General features: G+C 37.8%; 1 protein-coding gene across 1 annotated transcript in view; it reads right to left on the reverse strand.

Moving 5' to 3' along the window:
• ERN1 (endoplasmic reticulum to nucleus signaling 1) overlaps positions 1-27,996 on the reverse strand; it is a 39,692-nt gene that overhangs the window by 7,192 nt on the left and 4,504 nt on the right. The window contains exons 2-12 of the mRNA XM_082491995.1: positions 20,792-20,903; positions 9,651-9,684; positions 8,213-8,285; positions 7,035-7,107; positions 5,799-5,921; positions 4,867-4,968; positions 4,090-4,351; positions 3,412-3,490; positions 2,465-2,627; positions 1,005-1,123; positions 475-666 (exon numbers count right to left, since the gene is read on the reverse strand). Coding sequence (XP_082348121.1) covers positions 475-666; positions 1,005-1,123; positions 2,465-2,627; positions 3,412-3,490; positions 4,090-4,351; positions 4,867-4,968; positions 5,799-5,921; positions 7,035-7,107; positions 8,213-8,285; positions 9,651-9,684; positions 20,792-20,903 — 1,332 coding nt within the window. The remainder of the gene's footprint in view (positions 1-474; positions 667-1,004; positions 1,124-2,464; positions 2,628-3,411; positions 3,491-4,089; positions 4,352-4,866; positions 4,969-5,798; positions 5,922-7,034; positions 7,108-8,212; positions 8,286-9,650; positions 9,685-20,791; positions 20,904-27,996) is intronic.

Here is a 27,996-nt window from a genome sequence, read left to right on the forward strand (position 1 = left end):
AGTAGGCTGGGGAACTTTCACTCACACACTTTCAATTTCATTCTGCACTTCCATTGCAATGCTGAGAAATCACACTGTTTGGTTAATATGGCAAAAGCTAACTGTTACTACGTTAACTGTCTTTAAGTCAAAGAAGGATAAAGGCTTTGATCCAAAAGCTGGAAAACCTGACAGTGGTTCAGGTGAGGAAGAGAGGAGTGAAGCCAACGGCATTAAGATCATGTCTGTGAAAAGAGTAACACATACAAAAACCAGAATTGGTGGCATAAAAAAAAAAATATCTCCAGAGTTGGCACATGTGCCCAGAGAAATCACTGTTATGTCAAGTTTGTAGCCTTTGCTCCCCCTGCACATCTGTGAGGAGAGAAAAACCCTGTAGTGTGTTACATTCTAACTCCTGTATCATTTCTTGGGCTGTCAAATGTTCCTGACTCTCCCAAAACTCAAAAGCACATCAAGCTAAGTCAGCATTACCATTGGATAAGTGATGATAAAAGCCACCCAGCCTACAAGCAGGAAAGTGCTGAGAATGATGGTGGCCATGTCTTTCAACATGGAGTCCACAGGAGCCTCTGGCCGAGGGACAGGCCGAGCAGGTTTCTCCTCAATATCCTTCGGGACAGCAGGAGGCACTTCTGTTGAGGAACCTTCAACTATGTCAATAACCTAAGAGGCAAAGAAAACTCTGTTAGCTCAATATTTTCATGGGTAATGGAGCATTTAGATGCTAGCCTTACTGCTAAATCATTTTTAATAATTTCTAATCCCGCCAAAGTCAAAGAAAGTTTTCCATATGGGAAAAAAAAAAAAATCAGCTGAAAGCCCTAATTCTGAAGTGAGGAATGACACATAATGATACCAGTGATTCCACATGCTAAGTACATGAAAATCTGACACAAAAAACGTGAAGTAATTCCATGTAGCTTTTCTTCCAAGTCCTTCCCCAACTTCTACTCCTTTACATTCTTCAATCATCCAATAAAATGATTATGCTCTTCACAAACCTCTTCAATAGTGGCTTTATCAGAGTCAGCTGGAATCACGTTTTCAGGCCTCTTAGGTAAGTTGTTTGGGAATTTCTCCAGGATCTTTGTAGGGGCAGATAATGGTGTTTCATGGTGCCCTTTAAATAAAACACATTTGTTGAAACAAAAAGTTGTCCCTTTTTAGGAAAGATATCCTTAATTTCAGCATCTTTGCTGATTTACAAAAGACTTGAGAACATGTCAGAACAAAAGCTCAAATTAAAACAATTTTTCCCTCTGTTCTGCCCAAGCAGTCACAGGTATAGTGATCACAATCCTGAACAACTCTGCTCAAGCACTGGCTGTGGATTTGGCTCCTGACCATTAGAGGAATGCACATGATGCCTCCTAGCTGGATCACTCTCAAGGCAGTTTTGCTTTGTGATGTGGCCTTGAGATGAAGATCATGTTTGAGATATGAAATGGTTCTGAAGGGAATGGATCGCACCACGCAATAAGGAAGCAAGAATCAATCCAGCACGCAGCTACAATTGCTCTTCACACTCCTTTGGCTCTTGCTAGCCAAGTAAGTGAGAAGAAGGAGACGCTACTGCGCTCCCAGCTTTTGCAATTGGAGTAGACAGAGGAAGACTCCTGCTTATGTACAGAGCAGGAAAGAAAAAGGAGAGAAAGATTGAGGGCACAGGTCATTCAGCGCAGAGGGTTGCAGAGGAATACGAGCTGTTTAAAGGGAGCTGCATGACGTACTGCAAGAGCAGGACAGTATTAACAAAGAAGGATCACAGGAAGAGAAAGGCGGCAGTTAAAGACACTGAAAGTTACACCACGTCCCTGCCACAGAGATCCTATGGCATCTATCACTTAATTATAAACTTGCATCAGAACTTCAGATAGTTCTTCATTTTTGAAGCTAAATTGTAAATGCCCCAAAAAGTCAATTCCAAAACGTTGGGATTTGGGACAGACAGGACAGGCTGATCCTTTATTAATATTATCTTCAGCCTCTGTGCCTTAATGCTCCATTTGTAAAATGGGGAAAACATGACCACCTGAACAATATGATGAGAATTAAAGTAACATTATGCACAACAACAAAAAATCCAAAGGAACCAGAATACAATATTTACCGTAAATAATAAATTATCTATACTCCTCTCTGAAGGAGAGGGCAAATAAACAACAAACTACTTTCCCCCTAGTGAGCTAAGCACTCTTCATCCTCTGCATCCAAGAAAGGAGGGGCCTTGGGAAAAACAGTATGCAGTCGTATCCTTAAAGACATTAATCCATGTGCAAATGAAGACGAATTAGAAACGATTACTAGAATTCAGTAATTATTTCCTGCGTTTAGGCAGTCATTGTGACTGATTTACAGCAGCTGAAAAACAGCTCTGAGGCTTGAATTAGCATTGTCCGCCAGATGGCAATGTGATCCTGCACGAGCAGCAGACCAGGGCCAAGCAAGGGACCTCGGATACCTATTAAAAGCCAGTCGTTCCAATAGCTGAGTTTGTTCTTTTCTTTCATTCTGCCTGAAAACTTTACATTCGTACTGGGGGTGATAACACACTCGCCATTGTCTTCAATCGTGACTCCTTCTGTTTTTGGACCCTCTAGTAAGGGTATGGCACTGCCGCGGGGCTAGAAAGAGAGATTATTGTTACAATTAAGGAAGCACTGTGTCCCTATAATATTTAAATAGGCAACTAACTAAAAAAAATGGAGGTCAAAATTGGTGGACAAGCAAAAATTACTGGCAGCAAAGTCACTGTAAGTAAACACTGCCATTATGACCTCAGCAACTGCTTCAACAACCTTGGACATTAGACCTTCTAAATTACCTGTTGCCTAGGAGATGAGATTATGCTCTTTTTTTAGAAAAGTTAAACAGGATCTTTATTTCCTACCTGGACAGCCACAGCGTGAGCAAAACAAAACTATGATGCAGTTTCCCGTCTATGGGGAGTTGCTTTGATGAACAAACCAGCAATTTTAACAGTAACCACAATGCACCAACAATACCACATAGCAACCTCTGGTCCACTCCTGCTAAGTTTGCCTGGCACAATTCCTGATGAGCTACAGTTATTTCTTTGCAGCATTTAAAGTGATTCCTGAAATATGGTCATGCAGTCTAAGGCTTACTGTTAATTGTTTCATGAAATATTTGATATGCACTTCTTGATAGCAATCTGCAATTTAAAACCAAATTTCTGTAGATGTACAGCCTTCAGTGTTTTATTTTCTATTTTAATGGTATCCCTTTGCCTCTTTACTATGGCAAAGTTGTCTTTTTTTTTTTTAATATATTTTTATGTACGTTTCCATTTCGACTTTTTTTTTTCTTTTTAAACTCAGGACAGTACCAATTCTGTAAAGGCATTTTTCAGCAGGTGTCATTCAACTCTTGCAGCTCCCAACTTACCACAACAGTTACTCCTTCATGCACCATTGATGGCGATGCATACAAACTTGTGGAGTATTTCCCTACATATAGAGTTGGTCTGGAAAAAAACAATAAGTGTTAGAAAGAAGTAGACCATCTTAGCTAAAAACTTGGCAACACAATCCTGCAGAACTAAAGCATGAGTTTCTCAAATCATCAATAGTTATATCTTGAAAAGCCTGGATCTGTAAAATTAAGTACTGCTGTACTATGCAGCCATTCTTTTTAATTATGAAAGCATTACTAGTTGATTATTCACATCACAATTCCTCATTTGAAACAACTCGCGTCCTATTTCTGCATTATTCAATTACTGGTATTAGCCAAAATGCCATGCAAATTTTTTTAATGTGAAAGGCTCCACATAATAAAAAACAACTCCATTTCACGTAAGAAACTGTTCAACACAGAACATCTGAAAAAAGTTATGAATATACATTTCCTAAGTTTACAGTAGGTTTTCTGTCTCTGCCTTTAGATAGTAAAAGATCAAATACGATATAAAATAACGGCTGAAGAACCAGAGCGGCTTTTATGTATTCTTTTCACCATCTTGAAATTAGCAGAACAATCTTGAACTGCATGTATATAAATAAGGCTTTAATGATGAAGCTCTGTCAAACAGACAGTGAGAACAACAGGAATATTCATGCTCACGTCAGTTTGCTCTTGGTCTCTGTTTCCTTTGGGAAAGGATATTTCCACTTGGTAATGTGGCCAACCTCCCCAGACATGAACGTCAAGTATCGCAGAGTTTCTATCCCCACATTAGTGTGCATAACTTTCCGTAATCCTTCACGTTGCCAGATGTAAAAAGCTACCACAGGAGAAGCATAATTCTGAATCCACAGTACGTCCCCAGATTCACTGTCCACAGTCACCACCAGTCCATCTCCATTAGACACAAAGTGGGACATTTCTACAAGATACAAATATATAGGAGATTACCTGGATTGCTGCAGACATCCTATTGTAATAATAATACATATTAACAGTTGCAGCCTTATGTTACCTGTGGAGTCCATTACACCTTACATTGCAAAAGGATAGTTGACTGGCAAATCAGTTGTCAGAATTGGGTTGATAAAAGTTCAGTTGCAATGCAATAGGACTGCAATAGCTTTTTCTGAGTATGCACCAGAGTTTAGGTTTGCTTCTTCTCCTGCCATTTGTCACTAAATTTTAAAGACCCATACCTTCAAGAGCTGTACCTTCTTAGATTCAATTTACCTGAAGCTACCTACCAGGCTCTACATATTATGGCATGTAAAGGATAAAGACTGGCAGATACATGTCAACTGCTTAAAAATCAGACAGACAGCTTGACTTATTAATTCTAGAAAAAATTCAGAATATTTTTGCCTGTATGCAAAACCCATGGCCAATACTGGGGAGAAAAAAAGACAAGAAAAAAGAAAGTAATTAAATTCTTACTGTATTTTATGTCTTCATCAGGCAGAGTAGCTGCATAATCAAAATAGGTGGCATTCCATCTCAGCTCCTTCTTCTTGGTGTCATACATTGTGATCGTGTACTCTGTTAAAAAATATACAGTCTGTGAAGCAAAAAAACCTATGAGAGAATAGAATCAATCATCTCAAATCTGAGACACTCTTAAAAACACCACACACCACTTACTGCTCTCTGCATTTCATTTTCCCAACATTCCTGATAAATAAACATTTCATAGCTGTTAAAGATAATACCTGATCCACTCATATACTGATCCACAGGAATCTCAAAACAAGCCTTGCAGACCAGCATTTTGTCTTTACTGCACAGCTTCTTCTGATGTACTTTCTTTACTTACAAGTTTCCAAACCCTGCATTCTAAAATTCAGCATACTGTGTTCTGTAACTGAACTATCACATTAAAGAATACATTAATGTAGAGGTTAAAGAACAAGTCTATAACACTTATTCGTTTTTACTAGTCAACACCTATATGGTGTTGGTCTAATTTTAACAGTTATTTAGAATATCGCATTTGTAATTTCAGTGGATATGCTAGATCTCCATTTTTTTTAAACAGTTTTATAAAAACTGTATGTTTCGGAACAAACTTGGGTTCACAGCTGCTACTGGAATGCACTGTTAAATAGAATATAAATGCCACTTAGTCAACAAGAATAATAATGGACCATGCCTACTGCCAAAGTTAAAAAACCCCACAGTATCTTTCTGCTGCTATTAAGAGTTAATAATCTTTCTGCGTACAGTCTAAAAATCATAACTTATAGAGGTTTTTCTAAGAAATAAACCTGAAAACGTGAACTGATCACAATGTCATTTGTTATGAGCCTAAACTTTAAAAACAACGACAACAACAAATTTTCTTCTAAGCTGCAGAAAAAAAATCATATGACCTGTTCTCCCAAGATACAGGAGGGATGTTGATGGGCAAAGACTTTCTGCAAATGAGGAAGTCAAGGTTTGCTGTTTCTCCCCAGTCATGAGGTCAATCACGTACCAAATATCCTGCTTTTTACCTGAAATCATAATTTAAGCCACATTATCATTCAACTCAAAAATAGCACTTCCATCAAGCTTTTCAGTCTTCTTTTTTCTTTAGTAGGCTCGTGAACTTAGCACGAATAAAACATTTTTAATAAAACAATTTCTCATGGTCAGGTTTAGTTTCATCATTTAGCACTACTGGCCAGTCCCAAATATTGAAAAGAAAATCTAAATACAACATTTAGAATGGTAAGTACTATTGGCTGAACTATTTTTTTCACATTAACAGAGTTCTGAGTGTAGAAGATCCTGTGAGCTAGCAGAAGAGGAGACTGAAGTGCTAATGTTGAAGGACAGTAGGTAAAAAAAATTAGGAGGGTCTACACATTTCAAATTGATTAAGGCCTGTAATCCTAACATCCCACTCAAGACTATGTGAGCCATGACCTTAAATACTTCTTTGACACTAACACATATTCGTTCTGTTTAAAAGCTTCAAATAAACATTTTTCACTCCCTTACTGGAGAGACACAAAGTGGAGAACCAGAAGTAGGTATTGGCCATTCAGGAGATTAAAAAAACAATACTGAGTTCATCCTGATCCTTCACACATTTTACTGTTGTGATAACAACTGTCCTTCCTTCTTCCTTTCTCCTCCCAAATCCATCTGCAATTAGAATGAGTCAGGACAATGAGCCATAAATTTGTTATTATTTGTAGTATAAATGAACCTACTGTATCTCTGATAACGGAGGATGTCTAACTGTGTTGCAATGGGATTTCTAATTTAATTACAATTGTCAGGCAGGCAATGATATTTATAAGCCTAAGAAGATTTTAAGTAGAAGTCGCTTTTTGTTGAGAAACAGCACTTCAAGAAACCAAAAAACCCTTTACAGGCTATTCACTGCTTAGAAAAGCTATTTTCTCCTTCAGGAAAAGTCTTTGTTTTTTAATATTCAAGCAGTAATTGAATTCTATACTAATCGGACTTTCTGTCATCAGAAAGGTCCATGAAAAGTCATAATTAGTACCCAAAATAAAGCAGTTATACCCAAAATAAATCCATACAGTCTGTCTGGGAATCTACATTTTGTACTCACTGAGCGTATTACAATCTAAGAGAGATTACATTTGACTCACCCATGTACAGGATCCCATCTGAACTGCGACAGGGAGATGCCTGCACCAGCTCTGGGATAGTAAATGGAAGTTTCTATGGAAAAAAAAAACCACAATAAAAACTTATTCACACTGGTATGAGTGTCTTCACATTGGTTCACAGAAAAGGGCGGTCAGAAAACTTCTGAAATCTCAAATGACGGTATTTTATTGTTTGTATTATTGCAGCACCTAAGAACTCAAAATTTCAGGTCAAGGCGCCACTCTGCAAACTCAGAACAGAGAGAAGTCCTTCTCAGTAAGTTTACAACAGGAGAAATGCATGTAAAATGGAAGAGCTACTTGCAGCTGAGAGGTTAGGAGGCCAAGACCCTCTGGTTTTAAGGTCTACCATCATCACTTATAAACTATCTGGGCTTCAACATACCTCTGTTTAATTGTCTCACCTGCCAGAGAAAAGAAACTTGTGGGAAGCCAAATATTTTATCTGAGTATCACCACAAAGTTTAAAAATAAAAGTCAAATGTTAACTAGGATCTGTGAGTTACATGGATTGGTGGCTAGTTGGAAAAGGTTCAGCATTTTTGTCTGCTAACTAAATCTAAAGGTGTCAGCACAGAATATATATTAATCCTACCTTTTGGCAGATGGTTTTAGAAAATTAACTATTTGTGCTAAAGTGACATTTCTGATTCGTATTATTCCAGGTACACATTTCCCATTAAACCATACAGAGGTTATTCAGTAATTGGATAATAGCACATAAATTTTATTTGTCATCATCATCAATTTTTTAGCGAGTTACAGAAAAATAGTACAAGTGGACAAAACGTGTTATGGATATTTTCAAGCAGAAATTATTTCCTGGCGATAACAAGAAAGGTGGCAGCTTTCTGCTCTAAGAAAATAAAGCATGTTTTCACTCTGCAAAGGTGCTAGCAGCACAATGTAGGGCACTGTCATTCCAAAAACTTGTATCCTAACATTGGCATGGGCAGCAGACACTGGTTTTTGGCTAGTCTGGATCAAGCTTTTCCAAGAAACTGGTGCATTTCCTTTGAATAGTACAAAGCCTGCAAAAGTTTATAGTACTGTCAGGAAAGCAGAAAATTCCCTTGGGGACTTATCTTTCATGTGAGTCTGATTAGGGCACTTTTCTAAAGAATTATCAGAGGAGAGAATTTAAAAAATATACTTACAGTCAAGCCTTCGCTATTCTTGCCACCAAGCGTATACAAACTGCCATCATTTGGGTCTGGAAGAAATGCTGGCCTAGGATTTAAGCAGCAATTATAAATGATAAAAAAAGTACTGTGCTTCTCAGGAACAGGAACGCAACCATAGCCCATACTGGCTTTACAGAAAAGTTCCTCTGACATTAAACTTCTTACATTGTATTATCCATTTTTTGAAGTTTCATTTATTAACTGTGACAATGAAAAAATATAAAGATGTTTCAGAACTGATATAAGATTACTAATACATTTGAAAATTCAAAGATCTAAATGTGGCATGCAATCACTTGGGTGAAAGCTTTTAAACAAGATCTATATGCTTTTAAAATGCCACACAATTAAAACCAAACCAAACAAATAAACAAAACCAGAGAAGATAAGGAATGCAAGAAACAATACAAGAGTTGCCAGAACTAAGTAAATTTGAGAGGTAAAGGCAACCCCCCACCCAAACTACAAAAAAAGAACAAAAACAAACAAACCCCAACATCAAAAAAACCCCACACACACAAAAAAGAAAGGATGTTACCACTGACTTCAGAGACATAAAGTTAAAGCCCCAAATTTTCCAGTTAAATGGGAGATTGCTATGCTGGAGAAACTACTCTGAAGTAACAGCTTGAGTGTTTCATTTGAAGATTCTGGTAGCAGTGGTGGCTGGAGTTTCCTATGCTTCACTATTTTTAGTCTTTTGTTTGAAGAGAATAAGAAGTACAAACCCCAGAAATCACTCTCTAGCTGTTTCTGTCCTTTTCAAAGCTGCTCAGTGAAGATTCTAGCACAGTTAGCACACTTGATCTCTAAACCTAAGCCAGGGTTTGAGAAAACAGTCTGCAGACAGGACATTTCTTCTTAGCACTACAAGTAAGAGAATTATATGCAGCTAATTATATCCTTTCTGTATCTCCTCTCTAAATCATAGAATCATAGAACGGTTTAGGTTGGAAAGGATCTTGAAGATCATCGAGTTCCAACCACCCTGTCATAGGCAGGGACACTTCTCACTAGACCAGGTTGCCCAAGGCCACATCCAGCCTGGCCTTGAACACCTCCAGGGATGGGGCCTCAACAACCTCTCTGGGTGCCTTACCACCCTCAGAGTGAAAAACTTCTTCCTAACTTCTTCCTAATGTTGAATCTAAACCTGTCCTCTTCCAGTTTAAAGCCATTCCCCCTCGTCCTATGGCTACATGCCCTAGTAAAATGTCCCTCCCCAGCTCTCCTGTAGGCCCCCTTTAGTTACTGGAAGGCCACAATAAGATCTCCCTGGAGCCTTAAATTGACTTATGCAAGGTATGCAACTTTTCTAGAAAATATATCATTTTGGTTCAAGTTAAACCAAATTTGAAGATGTCAGTGAAAATTGCACAAGCAGTAAATGAGATAAAGGAAACAGACTTACTCTTCCACATGTATTGGCACCTGGAGTACAGGATCTGCATAAACAGAAAAAGAAAAAGTCATAACACTGGAATTCAACTCCTTGAACTCACTAGATACAGGATTAAGTCCGGCCTGCAACAACATGCTCCTTTTTGAAAGGCTGATGCACAGAGTTTGAAAGGGGCCATCTCTGCAGCCTCAACAATCTCCTGTTTGGTCGTGAAACCAGGTTTGTAAAATTGGAAAGTACAAAGCACCTGAGAAATTTTAAACCTTCTGAAGTCCTTTGCTCAGTTTTATCCACACTCCTCCCCAGCTGCCCCTAGGAGGAGACTTGGAGAAGACAGCAGTACTGTATTGTATCTCAAGTTTTCTCCTTATGTGTCACTTGGACAGAGAATATAGAGTCTGTCAGAACTGCCTGTATACGTGTCAATATAAACTCTTGCTTCCGATACGCCTATGAGATCACTGGGTACTGGCTGCCCAGGAGGCAGCTGACAATAACTTGCAGCAACTGCTTTCAAAGTGCAGGCTTCAACTTAAAAAGAAGCTACAGCTAATGGAAGTGAGCAGACACTGTGAATACAGGGATACAAAAGTACTTATCTCGATATTTTTTAATCTGTATTTTATGAACATTTGCTACTTTGTGTCTCAGGTACCTCCTGTATCAGGCAGGTAAGCATATGCTTTCTAGATACCTTGACATTTAATTTAAAACATAACATACAAACAGAAAGCCTAGTGCTACACCTACTGAAATCAATGGGAAGACTGCCAATGACTTAAGAGCAAGACTCCGACACAAGTCAGGAAAAACTTGGTTCCACTTCCTACTCCAAAATAAAACCTCTGTGATCAGCATGTCAATGAAAAGAAAAACAGAAATCTGCCATGGGCTATACAAAATTATCTCAAACCTCATTTTTCACTTAAATAATCTCCCCACTAAAATTTATCCAAGAATCCACATTACATAAAAATCAAAAGGTTTGGAAACAATCTCACAGTAATTGGTATTTTGAGTGATCAGAATCACAGTTTAGCTTTCATCAACAAAAAGAAGGTACAACATAAAACCTGACAATGCTAAATCTAAATCATTACATATTAAAAGATAAATTAAGAACTATAATTTTATTTTAATGTAAAGTGATGTGGCCTCAAAATTACTATCCGAGGCCTCAAAAAAATCCTGAATCACGGGCTTTTCAATCCACAAAACCACAAAAGTTCCCAGATTTGTAGCACATACTCTACAGCTTCCAAGAAAAATGCGTTTGCTCATTTCTGGGTATATTGGCAGAAAATAACTCAGAAGTCAAGAGGATGCAAGGGATCTTCACTTCTGCAGCAGAAATCAAACCATTACACTAGAATAAGCCTGAGTAACAAGATGAAAGATGACCAAGCAAACATATACTGTTTTTTCACCTTTTCTGTCTCCATGCAAACATTGTGATGCTACAGGAAGGAAATAAGAAAAAACCCAATGATGTTTTGAGAGCCTTTGATTGGGAAATTGGCCCAGATTCTGGACAGCTTAAGCTTACTGTGATATTTGCAGAGCTAAGCAAGAGGAGAACAAGAAATTCAGGGTTCATTACATGGGTCTGACAAAGTCTCTACCACTCTGCAGTATACTGCACCACACGAACTGCTGGGTTTGACGATAACGGCCTAGCAGGGTGTCCCTTTGTTTTTATATAATAGATTTAAAAAACATAAGAAACTCCTACCCAAACAGATCTCTAAGAGCAATGCAGCTGAAAACAGTAGTCACCAAAAGATGCATATACAATATCAGAGAATATGAGGAATAACAGTAAAGCTATTTTTATTTCCATCAATATCTTTTTACAATAGCAAATACTCTCAGAGCAGTTTTGTTCAAAACATAACTACATATATTTTTTTTTCCTCTTTACGCCTAAAAAACATTCCAGATACATCCTCAAAGCAGCCAGAATAAACTACTCAAAAGTATATTAAGCTTCTGGGAATGACCCAACTAACTGAAGAGGGAGCAGTGCTCTGCTCAAGCACCAAATCACACAACAACTAGCAAACTGCTCAGCGAGCAGACTTGTCAAGTTTCATGCTTTACCTGCTTCCCCATCACACCACTGCACTGGCATCTCCCGCACTGGCAAGAGCAGAGTCAAACACAGTCTTCCCCCACATCACAACAAATTCCCTGCAAAGCTGTGTGCTGGCTCTGGGACGAAACCCACTGGAGGGCACAGACACAGCCTTGTCATGTTATCTTACACTCGGAGCCTCATACATAGGGCAGGAAAAACACCAAGATAATTTAGCTGGTACCCCTAAAGGTCTTAGGCACTGACATGTATTCATAGAAGATGGATAGCAAGAGTAATTTTTCTCTTAATGATGAATTATCACCATTACCACTGTTCATTGATGTAAGATGGGAATGCTATGCAAGTGTAGAGCTCCACATTATAGCATAAACTCCATTTAATTTATTGAGAATCCAAGTATACATCAAAAGGCCCTAAGAATAATTAACATTCAAACAAAGGAGCTAAGTGATTCATCGTTATGTATCTGTCTCTACAGACCACGCTGCTTAGTCAGCCTTTAGTCCATTAACTACATCAAGCAATTCATTTCTATCCCTTGTGTGAAGAAACTGGTTTCAGGATATGTTGGGATCGCCCCACTCCAAAATTAGAGTTGATTATATGCCAATTATTTCCCAGTGTTTGCTTCAAGTATTCCATGAGCTTTACAATATCTAATGCCACACATGGTGACTTACAACATCATCTCTCCATTACTAAAGAAAAGCAAGCAAGAAAAAAACATTAGCTGATCACTATATACAGTGGTTCAATTCTATAGTTGAATTGTTAGGTTGAACTACTAAAAGCGAACAGACATCAAGTTTATAGACTCAGCGTATCCATAAGTCTAGGTGAAAAGAAGAAAGAGACATTAAATACCACAGGCTAGAGTTTTAATAATTATAAATGCTTTGTGGGAAAGGAAACTCTCACAGTTTTGTGAAAAAAAAAAAAAAAAAAAACAAAACACAAAACCAAAACAACAACAAACAACAAAACAAAACAAAAAACAAACAAACAAACAAAAAACAACAACAACAAAAAAACCCAGCACAATAAACCATCAGAAAATGGCACCTGCCTCAGTTGAAGTAAGATTTAATGCAAACACTACAAGCATTGCTAAAGGCAAAAGCCAAATAAACTTTGCAAGTCTCTTGATGAACTGATTACTCGGAGTGTCTCACTTGGTAAAAAATAAATTGCCACCTGTGGTGACGACAACAATTGCTTGACCAACAGTGCTTGAACAACTTTGTCCTATCTAGAAACATCTCCTCAAATGATCAGCAGTGATAACAAAGCTCTACAACTTGTTTTTGAAGAGATAACAGACTGCATATACATTAAGTAAAATAATGCAGGTTGTCCTTAAAATGACTTTCTAGTCAGCCTAGGCAAAGCATAAGAAAATAGTTTCTTGTCTTTCTATCTTCAGAAACTCTTAAATTTATTTTTAATAAAAGGACTTCTTATTCTCTGAATTAAATGGAGGTGTGAAGTTGTTATATGAAAATACAGTATAAAACTAGTACTATCTGAATTAAGTTCCAAATTTTCTAACTGTGCTGTTACTGACATAACATAACACACACTCTGCGGTAGACTGGGACACAATGAGATTTCCTCAAACATATTAGTATTTCAAGTGTGGGGTTTGGGGTTTGTTTGGTTTTTTTTTTTTTTTTTTTCAAAGAATGCTCAGGAAAACCTTAACAATTACAAGAAATTTCAAAAGGTAGATTATGTTTTCTAGCAACTGATCCTGGTTTGTCCGTGACGTTTTCAGGAGAGCCTGGTTAGCAATGCTTTCCTAGAGCTCCCTCTCTGCCCTCAAAATCCAGAGAATAAGAGTAATACAGTGTTCTTGGACTAACAACTTGTTTTTACTTAATTTTCTAAGACTGGGCAATCTACTTTTACCAAAAAAAAGTGCTCCACTCTGCTCCAACTGTCTCAAAGGTCTGAGAAGTTTTGCATGATTTTATCAACCATGTAAGTACCATAACAGTGAAAGAACAGACACTTATATGCAATATTTACTTGCATTAACCTTTTAACCCCAAGCTTGTATATCTGAATGCTGTTGGAAAAATGTCCCTTATAACAATTTCATCCTACACTTCAATAAACAATGCCAGGAATCCCATGAATGTCTCTTCAACTTCTGTAGTGAGTTTTTCTGAAGCACTCTTGCATATCAGATGACATGAATGAAAGCCTCAGGACAAGTTCCAAGCTGTTCAGTGTGTGCTGTACAGAACCATAATGCTCATGAGAAAGTCCTTAAACTTTTCTTTAGTATCATGTCTTCAATATCAAGAACAACAGTGCTTCATCACAAGCAAAAAAAAATCCTGCTTTTACTCGTTTTCTCAGTAACTGAAATTTGATTTACTAGCAATGATAAAAAATGAGGTAGATGGAACAGATTAAGATGTTATTACAAAGCAGTAGGAAATTTTTTGGTACTTACTAGCACATGAACTATAACACTGATTATTCTGATGGCTTCCTGCAACATTTAAGTGCTGCATATAAACTGTTAGAAAAGATTTAGTATCAATATTTGATTCACTTCCATGCATGAGGCTATTCACAATGAGTGAACACAAACTGATGGAGTAGTTTAGTTTCTGAAGTGAAAGGAATTCTCCTTTCACTACTAGCACCATCCACCTGGAAAAACAGGCCGTGGAGAGCTATTTCTCGATACTTTTAGCTACTGGGGTGATGTATTTTTTCTGATTTCTTTAACACTCTCATGATCTTGAACTAAGGTTGTAGCTCTGTGAAGATACTTTGAAGACAGACAATGAACTCTTCACATTCACTTTCATGTGGTTTGGGACATATTCCAACTTTATTTCAAAGTTTGTTTTGAAATAAGAACTCACTCTGAGATAAAAAGAGAATCTTGAGTTTAATTTATTGTTGTCAGGTCTTACAATAGTTTTCATATGCTTGAATACAGACTAGAAAAGAATGAGTCGTCTTATAACTGAAATCCCCTTTGGCTCCCCAATGGGTCAAAAGGAAAAAGTTCTTGCAAAAGTCAGAGAACTGAGGCCTTATCTTCTCTTCAACAGCTCAGCACTCGAGTGCTAACATGCTGAGACTGGAATCACGTAATCCTGCTTTCAAAATTTCCCTGAACTGCAATTCCCTGTAATTAGGTAAGTCATTCTAATAAGCCTGATCTGTTCCAATACGAACAACAGTGATAATAACAACTGAACAAAGCAGTAAGTATTTCGTACCGGAAGAAAAACTTCACAGAGAAAACGTGATAAAACTGTGACAAAAATCTATCTGCCTCTCCCTTAAGCTTCCATTCCCTGTACCAGAGGAAAAGTCAACTCCTTGCCATGTTCTACATAGAGCTTTTGGTATGATATCCTCTCCCAAAGCTTTCCACTTTCTAAAATAAGAAAACAAAGATGTCGAAACAACTATGGAGTAGGGAAGGGGGTTGGGGGCGAGTTAGGAAGCAGGACCCATCCTGTAAACATCTCCAGTGCTGAGGGAAGATTTGAGTTTTCTGTAGATACTTCCACAGGTTTCCAATTTGTTTTTCCTGCAGCTTCCACTAAGGCAGAGTATGTTAATATTTCTTCCATTAAAACCCTACAATTCAATACACTCTAGCTTTAGCTTTCTGATCTGATAATACACATGTGCATAAACAAGCACATGCACACACTATTAATAAAATTATTGCCACTGATACTTCATTAAATTAATTCAGCAAAGCATATTAATGCCCACAAGCACAGGGAGTTCAAGGGCATCAGTAAAATAGAAATACCATTAAAAAGACTGCTAATACCTCTCCTTTTCATTGTGGGACTTCAAAAAAGTTATTCTGTAAGAGTTGCAAAGCTTTCATTTTCACAAGTTAATAAAAAGATTTGTAAAATAAATGTGTCAAGAAAAAAAGAATTAAAAGGACATCGATCCTAGATTATAAAGATATATTCTAGAACTCTAAGAGTTTATTCACAAGTACAGCCGTTACTAGAAACTTGTTAACATAATGACTGTCCAGTAATTTAGTAAATTATTGGGCTCAGTTACTCTTCCCTGAAATTAAGATTTTGACCTGGCAGCAGGCAGATGTCCCAATACAATTTTGGTTGCATCATGGCCAGAAAATATTTGTGCCTGTATCATTTACTTGTGAGTGGGCAGAAGTACACGACACATTTCAGATGATTCTGAAATAATTCTAACCCGTATTTTGCATACATATATGGAAAAAAGCCATATATACACCTTTGGAAACTGTAACCATAATGCTAAATATAATGCATTTGACTTGTCTCCATATTTCACAAACACGTGATAAGATAAAATCTGCCCTTTGACCAAAAAACAAGTCTTTCTTAATGCACAAGATAGAGTTGTACATTTCCATCACTGTAATGTGTCCTTAGGTAGAACATACAAAACCAATGACTGAAAAGAAGAAGTGGGAGATTCTGAAACAGCAAATGAGTAAGTCGCTGCCCCACTGGAATGAGCTGGAAAAAACGGTTTCCTGAGCAGAGGCCCTACCATAAGATTTGCGCTAACGGGCCAATTTAAAATAGTGTCTTCCCTGCCTGCTGTTGCAATTGTAGTAAATGAGGTTAGAGGCACTAACAAACTATCCTCTGGATTTTGCTGAAAAGAGCACTGTAGTACAATTGTTTTGTTTTGACAATCCTTATTAATTTACAGCTATGCACAAAGATATTTCTTGCCTGGGAAAAACCGCTGTTAATAGAGCAGAACCTACAGATCTCAGATTTGCCCTTTAGAATCTACATATTGCATACCATTAGTAGGTACAGTCTTCATATCTTTGTCTTATCATGACTAGTCCACACAAGTCCATAGGTTACGAGTAAGGTACCAGAAATCAAAACCTTTTGAATTGATTGTGAGCCATTGTTTTTCTTTTGATTGCTACAGAGAATTTAAGATCACAACAAAATTTCTGCTGGCTCTAAATCTAGACCCAAATCTGTATATATTATATGTTCTTCTGGCAAATTACTTTGAAACAGTTCTTAGCAGAAAATCTTTTAAGGAGCTGGTGAATGAAAAGAAAGAGATCGCTTTGAACAGTACAGAAAGACACACAGAAGTCAGAAGAACAGAGAAATACTCTGTCTAGGAGTACAGTTCGAAACACTACATTCTTAACATCTCAAAGTTCAATATTCTGATCATTAACCCAAGCTCTTGAGCTAACAAAGACAGACAGGATGATTTTTATAAAGATGTGAGGGAACAGGACAATCTTAAAAATCACATTCTTAAAGCTCACACTGAAATCAGAATTGTAAATATAAAGTCTGACATTAAGGAGAAAAGTATTCTACAGATTCCATCTTGTCAATGGGTTTCTCATCACCATCTCTATCACTGTCTATTTTCTTACCTGCATGTAAAAGCAAGCCTACAGTGCTGCACCCCTGTACCTTTCAAAGAGATCTATAGGCAAAGACAGAAGACGACTCATTTCCAGCAATTCTGGGGAAGATATTTCACAGAATCACAGAGTTTCAGAGTTGGAAGGGACCTCTAGAGATCATCTAGTCTAACTCCCCTGCTAAAGCAGGATTGCCCAGAGCACATTACTCAGGACTGCATCCAGGTGGGTCTTGAAAATCTCCAGAGAAGGGGACTCCACAACCTCCCTGGGCAGCGTGTGCCAGTGCTCTGTCACCCTCACCGTAAAGAAGTTTTTCCGTGTATTTGAACGGAACTTCCTGTGTTCTAACTTGTGCCCATTACCCCTCATCCTGTCACTGGGAACCATTGAAAAGAGCCTGGCTCCATCCTCCTTCAACCCACCCCTTAGATACTTGTAAGCATGAATAAGGTCTCCCCTCAGCCTTCTCTTCTCCAGGCTAAAGAGTCCCAGCGCTCTCAGCCTTTCCTCATAAGGGAGATGCTCCAATCTCTTAATCATCTTAGTTTCCCTTTGCTGGACTCGCTCCAGCAGTTCCCTGTCCCTCTTGAACTGGGGAGCCCAAAACTGGACACAGTATTCCAGTTGTGGCCTCACCAGTGCAGAGTAGAGGGGGAGAATGACCTCCCTCGACCTACTGGCCACACTCTTCCCTATGCAGCCCAGGATTCCATTGGCCTTTTTGGCAACAAGGGCACATTGCTTGCTCATGGATAATTTATTGTCTACTAGGACCCCCAGATCCTTCTCCTCAGAACTACTTCCCAGCAGGTCCACCCCTAACCTATACTGGTGCTTTGCATTCTTCCTCCCCAGGTGCATTTCATCCTAAGTAATCTTACTGAGGAGGCTCACCAAGTATCTTGCTAGTGGCAAGTGCAGAAAACATGGGAGCCTATGACAGTCACCTAGAACTGACAGCTCCTTTTATTGATCAGAGATGGCACTAAGAGCCTATTTAGTCCCTGATCTGAAGTGTGTGCCACACCCTTTCACACCAGTGTCTTTCAATACAATGTGTTTTTCTGTGGGGCCACAGCAGGAGCAAAGATGTCTCAGAAATTTGGGGGGAGGAGGAGTGTGGATTCTCTATAAACTTTCCAACCATACTCCAGCTTTCCATGGCCCAGAGAACGAGCAGCATCAGTTACCCAGCCACTGTCAGATCCTGTCAGATAGTAGTACTCATCAAAGCCAACAGGAAATGAAGGTATTAAGCACCCTCAACAAGTAAATCCACAACCTCACTACATATAACTGCAGGGAATGCAGCTTTATTTCTGAACTACTGGACAGTCCTATTACTAACTGACCCATTGTTTTTGCCTGCTTTATGGGGAGCACAAGTATTCAGACTGTCTTCCTTGCCAGCACTACATGAAGGCAGGAAACCCAAACATGTTATTGTGGTGATAACCACTGGCCTATTTACTCTGCATACCTAAGATAAGCTTCACTGCTAAATTAAAACAAACCACACATGGCAAGATTTCCACATTTAAGTACTGCCTGATAATGAACACCACCTTGTTTTTTCCCCAATGAAAATAAAATGTATATGAATTGCCCTTTGTTAAACACCTTTCTGCTCAAGTGCAGTAATGAAATGTTCTCTTGCTGATGAATGCTGCTGCAACACTTTGTGTGACCTCCACAACTTCTCAAAGCACATGAACTACAACACATGGTTCATTGTCTGATAATCAGGGTGAAATGACACCTGCAAGAACACCGCTTGCAACGCATGCAACTTCCCACTGGGTAATTCTCTATAACAATATACGCATATTGTTGCCAGAGAGAGTACACCGAACAACTGTGTTTATACACTAATATTAATACTGAATTCTGCACTATTAAATCTCTCTAGGGATTTAGAATAGCAAGATTGTAAGGACTTTCATGGACTATTAGTTTCCAACACTGTCACATCTTTGTTGGGCTTCCCACCCGCAGGATGATCACCAACAAATACAGTTTTGCAAAAATAAATAAAACCCCTCCAATTACAAATTAATTTACCAATTTATATCTACAGGCCGTTGTTTCATGTACACTTAACTAAGTTAACTCGTGAAGCATCTTGTAACAATGATAACTACCACTAATTTTTTTTTCATTGACCCTTGTGTGCTGTTCTGTTACACAGAAATAAACTAATGGGCAATAAATGCTTTGCAAAAAGCAACTGAACATACTTCATGTACATAAGATGCATAATAATGCATAGTTAGTTGCAACATGAGAAAAAGAAGTTCTATAAAACTAGATTATCCAGTCTGGCAGTTCTACTGTACCAATAGTAGTTTTGCAACATTTTTTTTGTTAAACAAGGGAAGTTTCTTGAGCAATACACTCTGACCAAGATCCTTTTCATTACCAAGTGCCTTCATTTCTTCCTCAAAAAAACCTCTTGGCACTTACTAAGTCCAGCTGCAAACAAATGCCAGTTATGTTATCCTTCTAGGACAGGACTATGTGGTGCATGCTCATGTCAGTTGAATGACAATCAAAAACCAGTAAGCTTCTCTTAACACTGCAGCAGCCTATAGCAACAATAAAGGAGGAGGCTGATAACTTTTTTTTATTCAAGCCTGTTTAGGGAAAGGAGAGGTTTAAATTTAAAGAGGAGACGGGGAGAAAATGTAATCACAGCTATTAACCAAGATCCTTCAAGAAAATACTTGCTCCTTTTTACTCCAAGAGAAGTTACAAAAGCATTCTTTGCTCATTTATGAAGTTAACTTTTTGTCTGGTAGATTTGCATTCACATATGAATGGCTTCACAAATAAGAACAACCGGTTTGTACTGCAGACATCAGATACGTACAATCCATTTCCTACCATTTCAGCTCACCTACTAAACTGCCATGAGGTTTAAAAATAGAGGACAGAATGATGCAATCACTGCGATTCCTTTCCATTTGACCTGCTTTCTAATTTATTTCCCAAAGAAGGGAAAGTGCTACTATCACTTCTGCCATACATAATGAGAGTCCCACTAAAACAAATTTGTATTAAGTAGTGAATTTTTCATAAAGATAGAAAGAGCTCTCTTTGCTCAGTAACTAAAATTACAAAATCACTTCTAGTCACTGAGCACGTTAAATTTCTTTACAGAAGTGCAGTTATTTTATTTAAAAAACTGTGCTGTTCCTAAATGTCTATTATAGAGAAAAAGACCCGAAGTTTGCATGATATCCACTGCATCAGTGAATGTAGGGTATTCCAGAGACAGAATCATGCAAACTCTTTGCCACCAGTTCCACCAGCTGACACCCTCATTTGACATCTATTCTGTTCTATGCTTGCTTATATTGTGTTCATTCCCATAAAACTTGATACCTATCAATTACACCACCACAGCTTAAACATTCTGGCAAAAAAAACAACCAACCAAACAACCATAAACCTGGAAAAGATCTGCAAGTGAAAATATGAAGATGAACATGACTCCAGAAACACTGTAGCTTAATTCTGGAGCTAGAGCAAAAAATAAGAAAGAAAATGAAGTATTCACCAGGCCCTACAACAGTTTGAATTATCACTTGATTTGACTGTTACTACCGTTCCTGAGTAGAGGGCACCAGGACACTTCCTACTCACCTTCTTTTAAAGTCCACTTGATCGCTCCTGTCCTCTTGCTGACAGCGTGCAAACTTCCATCAAGAGTTGAAACAAACAACAGTGTTTCTGGCACAGTTACTGAGCTGGTGTTCTGGAAAAGAAAAACCCATACACTGAATGTATTTATGTACTACAGAGTTTACTCATAACTGTCATACAGTGCATTGCCTAGGACATCATCCTTCTTTTTAATCGCACAGACTGGACAACTTTCTTGTCCCTTTGAATTCAGTGATTTTTTGGGGTTTTGGTTGTTTTTTTTTTTTTTCCTGTCACTGCTATGGAACTACTTGTACTAGAGTTAGGAGAAATCAGAGATAGGGCTGATCTAGGAAAGAACTGATACAAAGACTAACCAATAAGATAGCTAAGGTAAGGCACTTCAAAGCAGTTCAGAGAACCTAAGCGTTAATGTCAATGCATGCTACTACCAAGTAAATAGAACATACTTTTGCCAAGGTTTAGTCCCCTTAGAGATGAAAAGACATTGGACGGGTAGAAAATAGATAAATAAAACTGAAAGGTGATCGATATTCTACAGGGCTGATGGCAGCTGAGAGACAGGCTGGAGCTGCAAGCATGTAAGCTGTCTCTGAGCAAGGGCAAAATATTTAGGATAGACGCAGCTTAAAGGCTGGAGGAGATCCACACTCTTAAGCCTCTTAATTGTGTTTTTGTACCTCATGTCTCCCAATACTGTATTTCTGCAGTAGATAGTAAATAACACTGTTTAAGAAAGTCGATATGTATTAGCACATCCATAGGTATCTCCTAGAAAGCACTCAGCTGCAGGATTCAAACCTTACTTTGACATTCTAGTTATTCTGCCACTGGGGACACATCACTGTATTTATGTGTATGGGTACAGAGCTGTTTGGTGCCTGCTGTTATTTCTACAGCACAAGCAGCTTCCAAGCCTGGCTATTGCAGAGCACATAATTCTATTAAAATGGCACCACACAAACATCGAGGGCTCGGAACTATGTAGTTATCACAGGAACAGTAAGGCTAAGTCCAAGGTGTTTCATTGCACAAAGCACAAAAACCATGTTAAATTAATGTATTTTCTCTTCCTGCCTAAAGATGATCCCACACTCCCTAGGACCAACTCATTTCCATTTACCAACTCTCAAGTTATCACTCAAGTAACTTGTCATTTGTGGACTGTATCTGCATTGCTCATCTGCGTGCCACCTGCCACGTCTAGGAAGTTTCAGAGTTAAATATAATTCTTAACCTACCACAGTTCACAATATGAAAGTGTCTGAATGTTACATAATTAATGTCTTCAATGACTTAAATTGTAAAAAATAATTATCAGTCATGTTAAAATTATTGCAAAGCAAAATACACAATCGCCAAATTAAAATGCATGAGTATAACAGTACCTGTTTCTTTGGAAAACTATACATTTTTAGTGCAACTCAACTAAAGCATTAGATTCGCAGGTAAAGCATAAAGCTAAAAGAATAATACAATAAAGAAATAACTAGCCAACTTTCAGGTTGCACCTACAAATATTAAACACGCTTCTTTCCAGCCAAAGGGAATACAGCTGGAGCAGACAACTGTAAAACACACAGTGCAGAAAAAATGAAAGTACAAATCAACAATACACAAACCATAGATCAGAAATAACCATAGATCAGAGATACAGGAAAAAAAGACGTATCTTAACACATAAATATAATTTTCATTATCTGGTGTAGATAAATTATACAGGCTGCACAGAAGTCTGCACTTAAATAAAATATTTACAGCTGCATCTGGAACCAAACTTCGCAGTGTTTGTTCAAACGGGGACACTGAATAACAATTCCTCTCATGCTGGCCCATAAAGCATGCAGCTCGAGATGTTACTAATCAGAACTGAATTTAAGAGTATCTTTCTAGCCCAATGAGCTGATTTGTATGTTAGAGCAAAGAGAAGCTGTATTATAAAGTTATGAGTTCTCATTCTTTAGTAAAAATCATTACTTTCGTTAAACTATTGTAGCCACTGTATCACAGTAATTCATAAAAATTTTGCCCTTTAGGTCTTTTTGTACATGATCTCCCAAAACAATTTAGGCTGCCATAGCTGATTTATAATCATCTAGTCCAGTCTTCCCATCTTCCTTAAATAAGCATTTAACAAGCCAGATCCACTGATTCTGCAACCAGAAGGGGAAGACACAACTCACATTCCATTATCACATCCATTTGGGGCTGAAAGCCATCTAATTCTGAGGCTCAATCTGCCCCCCTATGAAATTTTACTTTTTAAATCTGTCATTGCCTGGCTGCCCGCATAAAAGTATCCTTGAACAAAACTGAGAAGGGAGACTTTGGGTTGTATTCTAGACATCTTTATAGCTGCTTTCATGCAAAAGATATGGCTTATTTGCAAACAAAGAACTGCTTCCTGTATAACATTTTAATAATCTAAGAATTACAGTAACTAATCTTCCTAGACACTAACTGAGCAATGTCAGTGCCCCTCACTTCTAAAATATTATCTTGCACACAACTGTCAAATTCCCTCACTCTTATCACTGGTGTCAGGCAATGCATTACAGCGGTGCAAATGCAGACTTATAATATGAATATTTTGAGTGGCTGTGAAGTGGCCCCCAAAAGACACCAGTTCAAGGAATGTCAGGCGGCTGAAAAAAGCTGCATTTGAACAGGTTTCTTTCCCTCTGCGGGTCAAACTGCTCTAAAGTTCAGAAAAAATAGAAGACTTGCAGATTGAACTGATCTCACCACATATAAGCTATTTAAGCATGAAAAGACATCTCAGTTCAATAATGTACCAGCAGTAGGAACGACTATTAGGAAATCCTCCATATCTTCGAACATATTCACCGTGGAGTTACTTCTTCTTTGGGTGATGCCAATGGTATATAATGTTTATGATTTTATTTTCAGTCTTTCTGAATTCCTTTTACAAGTTTACTACTGCAGTGGAGCTCAATTCTGACTTCTTTCTCTGGCTCCCAGAGTCTGTCATTCACAAATTAAGGGCATGAAACTTCACCACAATCATCCTAGCTTTCTGCTTTGCTTTAATGTTCAACAAACAATTGGGATTAACAGAACAGGGAATTGTCTGTTTGTTTTTCTTTCCCATGTAACCGAATTCACCTCTCCCCACCCGGGTAATGGTGGGGGAACACCCTGACATCACACAAAATGCCGGCTAACTTCTGACACTTATTTTGAACAGGGGTTAGACCTTGAGACATAACTGGCAGCAGTCATCCTCAAAAACATATATACATGTATAGCCACATACTAGTCTAGAGACAAGCATGCAGCCATGACTAATCATTCTGCTTGCAAGCAATTAAGAAAGAGCAAAAATTTCAAAATTTACTGAAAACAGTGTTGTGATGAAAACAAGAAGCAAAGGATGGTGGTCAGAATTTATTCCAAACTAACCTTTGTGCAGTAATATTTTGCACTCATAGACTGATTTTCACTTGAAGTTCTCAACACATTTTATGACAAAAAAAAAACAAGAAAAACAACCCAAAAACCCAAAACAAACCACTCAAACTATCCTGGGTAACAGTGATTCATGATAGGTAAGTAATTTCTTCCTCCTATACACAAAAATGTTGAAAAGTCAGTTTACTTTTAAGCTAACATATACTTAATGCACACACACATACACACAAAAAAATATATATTTCCAGGCTTTTGTTTTAGATAAGATGTAACATTACTTTATTTCTTTAACTATTACCCGAGAAGCTTTGTAATAAATGAAATAACTTGAAACCCCCAATTGCATAAAGCTGTCTGCAGGGCTCTGGGCTTACAAAATAGAAACAGAACAAAACAAAAAACATGAACTAAAGACACTGAATGAATATTCCCACTCTGAATTTCAACTAATTGCACAAACAAACTGTGCCTGACAGGTTAACTGTGTTTAATTACTGTCTGGCATTCTTAACTGCCAGATGTTGCCCAACATCAGACAGCAGGTAGCCGTTTAAAGCGCATACTACACATCTGTGTGAGTTCAAAGAAGAAATCACAATGAACTGCAAAATTTGAACAACTTCTTATAAACTGCTTTTTACTCAGACTTTTGACAAGCACGTTTCTGGTTTCTCATACCGAACAAATGTGCATTTTCACTGCAGCTGCACTCACAAAAAAACCCCCAACCCTATTCCTGAGAATTTAATTATTTTTCCATCAGATTCATAGTGAAGGCAGAAAATATTTTTAGACAATATTTCAGTACAACAATGTATACAGCATAAATCCTGTCCATTATACACCACAGGGTACACAAGAAATACCTGTTTCTTCATGAAAATCAATCTACCCTAAAGCTGCTCTATGTACAAAAACATTTACTTTAAAAGACTGGAAAACATTTACTTTAAAACTGGAAGTTTGCTCTCCTATCAAAAAAGACACACCAAAAACATCCATTATCCAAACTGATAATTTTAGACACCGCATACAGTGAAACTGCATCTAGAGTGAAACACAGTAAGTTGAGCAAGAACATACAACTGTTAAAGGCAGGAAGTGAAAATTATTGAAGTTCCTTTAAATTACAGGTGGGAATGACACAAAGAATGTAATGACTAGTGTTGAAGTTTATTTGCAAATAAAATACAACATATAGCAAATCCACCACATCTTCCATGGATACAGACTAAAATTGCTTTTCCAGGCTACTTTTTACTCTCTGCACAAGTTTTTCTTATCTTTTACCTTCTTATCTTACAGAATCAGTATATTCTCCACAAAGCATGTTCTCTTCCTGTCTTCTTATTGAGGAGTGAAAAAAGTGTATATCATCCTCACAAAAAACATGGCTGTAAAATAACCACCATGATTACAGTTGCATATCAAATATCAGTAATACATAGTATATGGAACACTACTTGTTGTAGATCTGTAGATTTAGCATTTTCATATTTAACATCCAAATATGTATTTGTTGTGGCATCAAGGCTATAGAAATTATGGAGTGAAATGTGAGCTCCGAAAGTCTCATCAAAACACCAGTAACCAGTATTATCTTCCAGATTACTGACACTTTAGAAGGTTGCTAGCACTTGGGACCAAACAGAAAGTACTAGTGTGCAAAAAGTTCCTCTGCACATTGTGCAGTCACCGGACTATGAAAACTTTTCTGTACACCTACCCTCCAGATCACTTACAAGCTGAACGATAAAGAAAGAAAACCAAAGCTGAAGAAGCTATTTGCGCAAGTGAAAACCAGATGAGCACCTGAATGTTGCCCGCAGGCAGAATGACCTAGAAATTTCTCAGATATGACTAAGATCATGAAATTACAATAGCTTTTTTTAAGCTTTTAAGTGTAGTACCCTTGGTTTGGGGGGGAAAGTGCCACTCCCATCTACCATTTTTATGGTGCCTACCACCACTTTGTGATTAACAGGGAGATGTGAACTCTTCCTGGGATGACAAGTGCTTATGGCATGCGCAAGCATCAGGGGAACAGAAGGGAACGGCGCTCTGGAAGAGGCTAGCAGGGCTACGCAGCCAGAGAAATCACCTTCTCTTCAGAGGGCTCTGGGCCCAGTTCTGCCCACTGCCCAAGGGTTTCACTAGGGCGGAAATCAGCATGGAGACACACAGGTTTCCCTGACAAAAGGATTCTGCTACATGCATGGATCTTTTCCCTTCAAAATACAGTTGGGCAGCGTTGCTGCTCCTGCTAAGCTCATGCTCTCCACTCTAACTGGTTTTGTCTTAATACCAATTTTTTCTAATGTTTTCCTTTGCCTCCCCCATAAGTCTGCGTTTAAGTTTTACTGCTTTTGAAGGGCTTTCTTATATTCAGCCATCAAAGTCGCATTGATGTGGTCACTGCAACCCTGTGTCAAAGATACCATCTTCTTTCGGTGAAAGACTAAACATAGGGAAAATTTCATTAGTTCTTCCTTTACTTCTAAAGTTTTATTTGAACACAGACAAAATACATCAAATACTCTATGTTAAAAATCTTCCATTTACTCATACTTTTCAAAGCATATGATATCATGCAGTTGAGATCAACCAGCTGATTGACACACTGACACTGCTGAAGCTTGTCACCTAAGTTAACAAAAAAAAGATGAGTTTGTAGACTTTGCAATGCAATATTGCTAATTTATTTTGACCAACACCTACAGTACTAACCTGAAGAAAAGGCTAGGGAGATAGTATAATAGTATGAAACACGGTTTTATTATTTCAAATTGCATAAAACAATAGACAATAATTACTGGTGTTTCACCCTGACTCAGAAATAAAAACACTTTTATTAGTCACTTTTATCAGTGGCTAGAGACTGCAGTATCAAGGTTTCAAATACTCAACAGACTTTATTTTGAACACAAAGCTTTATAATTAATTGATTAATGGATTAATTAAAGCCTGGAATGAGCACTGTTATGAAAAGCTCTGAAAATTATAAAAACCTGAATGTACAAGCCAAACTTGCTTTCATTTTTGCATGAAGCATGTAAGAGCATTCTCTGCCACAAAAACATAATAATCTCAGTCCTGAGATAGACTCTTTATAAACACTGGTGTACAGAGATACTGCTCTCCCTGCAGGGGTGGGGTCTCAACTGTTGTGATGCAACGCAAATTCTTGAAAAAGATTTTTATTTCATGCTGCAAGTTTATTTCTGAGGAGATACAACAACAGAATACAAGAAAAATATGTCAGGACATGAAACAGCTAAGCAAAAAGAACTTAATTTAATGAACAGAGAAAATGAGACAGAAGGAAACCCTGGTTTGGGTATTCTTTTATTTTATCTGAAACTGCAATAATGTCTATTTTAACAACTACTCTCTTTGGAATTCAGTGAAAGCTTCCACTGCCTTGACAGTTTGTACTCATAATAATCTTCCACATCAACAGTGATGTTAAGTATGTATGATGTTAAGGATTTACATTATTTTGAAATTACTTGGGGATTGCTTTAGAATTAATTTTTTAATAATTTAATTCAAAACACAGATTTTCAAGCTCTCATTGAGTTCAACTTTGACAAATGCTTTAAAGTGCTGACTGCTGACAATCCGTAGCAGCCTAAAATTTGGGACTAAATAGAAAATAGCATTTTTAAGCTAGAACAGAAATATACTATCTAATAGCAATACCATTTTATAAATAGAAATGCCCTTCATAAGTACTAGTTAACACTCGCATA

Source organism: Vanellus vanellus (genome assembly GCF_965231255.1).
Source record: "Vanellus vanellus genome assembly, chromosome: 17".
Classification (NCBI taxonomy): Eukaryota; Metazoa; Chordata; class Aves; order Charadriiformes; family Charadriidae; genus Vanellus; species Vanellus vanellus.